Below are 6,121 nucleotides of genomic sequence, written 5' to 3' on the forward strand. Positions count from 1 at the left end.
TGGGTGGTGGGGAGTGGGTGATTCTAATGGGTGGTGGGGAGTGGGTGATTCTAATGGGTGGTGGGGTGTGGGTGATTTGGTAATTCTGGTGGGTAGTGGGGAGTGGGTTGGTGACTTGGTAATTTTAGTGGGTTAAATCTATAAAAAAAAAAAGGTTACTGCACCTCCCCAGAGCTTGACGGGGGTGGGGGGTCCATAGATTAAATATAAACAAGGGTTACTGTACCTCAGCACAGTTTGAGGGGTGTGGGGGGGGGGGTGTGTGGGGTCATAGGTTAAATATAAAAAAAGGTGACTGCACCGTCGTAGAGCTTTAAACAGAAAATGTACTTGACTAACATAATCAGAGTGATAAAAATTATTTGAACTGACCAGATGACTAGGGGGTACATATGACAGACGTTTATATTTATATATAATAATATATTATTAATCATATACACATATATCAGGTAAAGACAGGGTCATCACCGAGGTTTGTATATCCAACTGGCACACAAATCAAGACCGCACGGCAAAAACTGTGCTAAATAAACGGTGTAAATCTTCACTTACAATATAATATATGGCATGGGGAGAAAGGGTAGGGGGTAGGGGAGGCAAATTCTGGCATCTGATTGTAGAATGTATACAGAGGACTAGATGAAGTGAATGTTTTATATGTGGCATGACGTGGTGGAATCAGGCACTTGTCAATGTTTGGGCATGTGGACTTCTTGATATCATCTGAAAGCTTATTCATTTGCCTTGCTTTCAATGGAAAAAAATATCCATCTAGCTTGAATAGACGTCGAGATATTTGCGATTGAAGAAGGTGAGGTAGCCTGGTTTTCAGTGGTTAAATTAATGAGAAAATGGCTGTCGAAGTTTGGTGACTTCAATAACTTAAGAGTCCTTGAAAACTGAAAATTACAGATTTTGAGCCTTTAAACAAGGGTTTTCAGTAAAATTCACATGGAAATGTGTTTTCATACGAACATAAAAGATGTTTAGCCAAAAAAAAAACCCCAGTTTTGATAAAAATTGCCAAACTCATGGAAAAATGCCCTTTTCTCCCATTTCATTATTTCGACAAGCACCCGATTTCACTACGATGCCTTACATATCGTAATGCAAGACTAGGACCAGTGACTGTTTTAGACTCAAAACGCATCCGATAGTAGAATGTACATCGAAGAATAGATGAGAAGTGAATAGTGAATGTGACTAGAAATCAAGTGCATCTGATGTAGAATGTATGTCGAAGACGAGAAGGAGTGAATGTATTATATAGTAATGCAAGACTAGGATAAGTGACTGTTTTGGACTCAAGTATATCTATTAGTATCATGTATATCGAGGAATAGATACAGACACAAAGGTACACAATCATCCATGCACATACACACTTACACATTTATGGGCACATATATACCCACAAGTATACACACACACACACACACACACACACACACACATTCACTGACATGTACACACACACACACACACCTATATATATCGACTGCTTATTATGAGACTGCCATACGCCATTATGACGAATGACTGAGTCTTATACTGAGCACGTGATAAGCACACACACACACACGTATGCACATGCGCCTACTCACACACTTACACCAACATGAACACACACACACACACACAAACACTCACATACATACACACACAGATAATGGTGAGCTTTGGTCAAAGTCAACGACAAGCTGGGAACTGCTCTGTCGTCACCGTACAGGTCAGAGGTCACGAGAAACGAGAACTCAAGAGGTCAAGAGAATTCAGAGGTCACAGACCAGACCTGAGCCCCTACATATGGTTCAGATCACCAGAGAGAGGTTAAATACAAAACAGATATGTGACGCGTGCTGACAAAATGAGTTACTTCTCGAAATCCACAAGTGGAGATGTTGGCCCAAAATCAAAACTACGGTCAAATTTGTAGATCTTCTATCGATGCCATATTCTTTAAGTACGACATACCTTTTAGTATTTCATACTTATAAATTGTCAAAAGCTTCACCTATAAGCGTGATGCATTTATTTCCATAGGTCTCGAATCCGAGAAGTAACTCATTGTGTCAGCACGCCTCACATATGGCTACAGGGGATAATTTAAACATTACAACTAAAACTGAAAAACGTACGTAAAATTTACTGACATGATAAAAAAAATCATTCCATTGATTCTAGACTAGAAAGTCCTTAAAGTAACACAAGTAAATGCGTAGACAGACTTATAATTATAATTATATTAAATATTCTAAGTTAATTAAAATGGTGCAAATTAAATTCTCAGAGGGTGAGCTATAAAAATGTGTAAAAAATAGCTTTGTCCGGTACACTTTCATGGATAAATAGACTCTGCAGTAAAATAATAATACTCGTCGGCGCCACCCAAAACAAACAAACAAACAAAATCCAGAGTGATTGCCCTTGTGCAAGTGTACGAGAAAAACAAACAATTAAAAAAAAAAGAAAGAAAATTTTTTAAAACCCAAAAAACTCAGACAACAACAAAAATCAAACCAAAGCGATGAACCCCATAAAACGTACGTAGTACGCTGCGAAAAAAAGAAAAAATCAAGTCCACACACTGAACTCATAATAACAACATACTGAACATAATGTAAGAGTCATTATTATCATCATCAACATCATCATCATAACCATCCATTATCATCATAATTATCAACAAAGAGGACTCCTCAAACATTGTATGTCGGGACCACACATAGCGTAGTGTAAGTTGCATCTATCTCTCGGACACAAGTAAAGCCAAACTCAACAACTCAACAACAAGGCAGACCTCACAGTCCTGCTCACACCAAAAAACAACAACCAACCAACAACTGCATAGTAGTTAGTACATCATGTAGTAGAGAAGGAGTGACATCATCATTTTTAGCAATAAGTGACCAGCAAGTTTTTTTAAAAAGAAGAGAAAAAAAAAATTAGCTTAAAAAATCGCAACCACCTCAGTGCTTTCTTCATGTCGTATCTTCATTTTTAATAACAGTGAAAACAGTTCATAAACAAGAGTGAACCCCAAGAATAAGTCACATTTTCACTGTTAAATTTTTTTTAAAAATGGAGATATGACAAGAAAGCATTGAGGTCACGAAATAGGCCAACAACAGTCCGTGCACAATTATGATGTAAGTTCACAAATCACACAACAACAAAGTCTATTGCATCGAGCGTACTTCAGGGGCCAGCAGCGCACACTTTTGTCGTCAGGAATTGAATAACCAGACGCAACTTTTCCCTCTAGATCCAGAGACGACGCTTCGACGATGACACGCGCTGGCGCTTGTCCGTGATGAACCAGTCCTCGGATGTAGAAAATGACATGTGTAAATAAATGAAGGTGTCTTACGCCCTCATCGACGTTATTAAGTTCATTCAGTTAAGTTCCAGTTTGATAATAAAAAGTTTTACGGTGCTCTCAACTGCATAAGGTTATAGGAGCGCGCCAAATTCATTTACGAGGAGGCGGCGAAGGCGTGCATCTTTCTTTCGTCCAGATTATTACCGTATGTCAAAGTGAAAGTGACAACAAGTAAGTCACAGCCCCAGACCTTGTTCGAGTCATTTCTCCACACTGGCAAATGTACACCCCTAGAAAAGGTTAAGTCAAGATATGAGATGTTCAAGTCATTTCAACACACTGACAAATTCACACCACTAGAAAAAAAAAGTCCCGGTCAAGAAATGAGGCAATTGTTGATAGTTGTCCAAACGACGCGGGGCGAGCTGTAGAAACGACACATCATCATCACAACTGTGTGCCCACCGGCGCTGTCGTGTAGAACTTCACAGTGCTCACAAACAAAAAGGCTTCTTCCACCAACACCACCAGTCCTGGGAGTCGAACCCCCGTCCAACAAGCTCTGAGGTCAGAAACCTCTCCTCACAACCTTTCCATATTCATAAGCATGCTCAGGAGGAAAGAATATCTTGCAGCAACACCAAACAGTTTATCATTTTCAGAAGAAAAAAAGAAGAAAGATCGTATGGACAAATGGTAGTATCCCTATTAAGACAAAGGCATGGCATTGTAAAGGGGTATAGTCAGTAGAAATGGTAGTATACCTATTAAGACAAAGGCATGGCATTGTAAAGGGGTATAGTCAGTAGAAATGGTAGTATACCTATTAAGACAAAGGCATGGCATTGTAAAGAGGTATAGTCAAGAGTCTACTTATAGAAGACAGTATTACAGCATCATCCCATCTGTATAAGTAAAGGTTTCCGGCAAGAACAAGAGGCAAACAATTTTTAAAAATGAAATCAAACGACAAAGTCTGCCTAATCAGTCTCCTGCATGCTCACACACTCACAGTCCCAGCAGCAGTGTCTGATCCTCACAGAGTGTCTTGAAACAACCAGACATATATGTACAAGACACGGTCTAGACATACATACCAGACACAATTTAGACCATATTTTCTTTCTTGACACAGTCTAGACATATGTTTTTCCCCAGACATAGTCTAGACATATTTTCCAGACACAGTCTCGTATTTTCTTTCTAGACACAGTCTAGAGATACTTTCATTTTAACACAGTAGAGACATATTTTCTTTTTAGCAGTCTTGACATACTTTCTTCCCAGACACAGTCTAGACATACTTTCTTTTTAGATAGTATAGACATACTTTCTTTCTAGACACTGTCTAGACATATTTTCTTTATAGACACAGTCTAGACATATTTTTCCAGAAGTCTAGATAATTTTCTAGGGAGTCTAAGCACAATTTCCAGATACTTTCAAGACACAGACGCAGTCTGGACAGGGTAGAACATGGGAGGACCAGTTCTAAAGTTTCAAAACTGCATACTTAAAGCTTCCCACCAGTCCACTCGAACAGCGAGCGAGAGAGTGAGTGAGTGAGCTTGCATCAAGACGTTCGTCAAATTGGAGATAAATGCTACAGTTCTAAGTCTGGGTATTACCAGTAGCCACACTGCAGTCCACAACTAAGGCCAGAGAATACTTTGATTCGAGGATGATTAGGTCAGTTCATGTTGATTCCAGGCCATATGACATTTCGATTTGAGGATGAATTGGTCAGTTCACGTTTCTCCCGATTCAATTATAGGTCAAAGGTCACATATGTACGTCTTATGAAGACTTGAGCTTGGATCATCATGTGCATGCATGCGTGCGTGCACGCTGATCAAGAAGTTAAAAAAAGGTTTTAGTAAGAGTTTTACAGCATTTGCGACACAATTAGTGCCATTGAAGTGCCACGCTTGAGAAGTGAGGAATGAGAGCAGGGGTGGTGGTGGTGGTGGTGGTGGTGAGCACCAGACAGCGGTGACCAGACAGGACATCTTCTGACCAACTGCCTGTCTTACGACGCCCAGGGCGGCCAAAGACAATCAGGTAATCATCATCATCATTCGTGATGGGGGGTGGGGGTGTTGGGGAGAGAGTGTGGCGGCTTGCAGCACCACAAAGTGACGGTGACGAGTCCGTAAGACAGGCGGCATAGAGCCGGCACGACGACGCTCAAACCTGATAAGCACACACGCTTAGAGGATGGAAGGTGAGCGCACACGTGTGTGCGTCCCACACACTACAACTTGCGCATCTGCAGACCCTGGAAACCTTGAGAGCCCAGCTGTGCCTCTTCCACAGCCTTACGACCAACGTCGCCTGGAGAAAGAGGGAAAGGGAAGATGTGGAGAGTTATTCAAGTATGGATACATTACAGACTGTAGAGGGGGGGGGGGGAGACATGAAGGGTTATACAGAATTACATTGCAGAGTGGGGGGAGGGATGAAAGATGATTGTGACAAGGAAGAAGGAGCAAACCACACCAGAGCACCCACCAACCACCCACAACGTGTCAACTTCTGTGCACTACTCACCCAGCGAGTACAGAGCTTCCTTGGCCTTCCTGCGAACCGTTGAGGAACCGTCCGATTGGCAGACGTGAACCAGCTGGTCAATACTCTCCTCCGCCTGAGGAAAACAACGACGATGATAATAATAAAAATAATGATGATAATAATAAAAATGTTGATGATAATAATAATAAAGATGATGATCATAATAAAAATAATGATAATAATAACAATAATAATCATGATAATAATAATAATAATAATGATGAT

The 6,121-nt window shown here is 40.6% G+C and overlaps 1 protein-coding gene across 1 annotated transcript in view; it reads right to left on the reverse strand.

Moving 5' to 3' along the window:
* Window positions 1-2,201: 2,201 nt before the first annotated feature.
* The window catches only part of LOC101847740 (rho family-interacting cell polarization regulator 2), a gene marked incomplete in the record, with an annotated part of 45,899 nt that continues 41,979 nt past the window's right edge, over window positions 2,202-6,121 (reverse strand). Inside the window, 2 exon segments of the mRNA XM_035970787.1 lie at window positions 2,202-5,659; window positions 5,876-5,969. Of these exon segments, the coding sequence (XP_035826680.1) occupies window positions 5,580-5,659; window positions 5,876-5,969 (174 nt within the window).

The sequence above is a fragment of the Aplysia californica genome, unplaced genomic scaffold (assembly GCF_000002075.1).
Source record: "Aplysia californica isolate F4 #8 unplaced genomic scaffold, AplCal3.0 scaffold00320, whole genome shotgun sequence".
NCBI lineage: Eukaryota > Metazoa > Mollusca > Gastropoda > Aplysiida > Aplysiidae > Aplysia > Aplysia californica.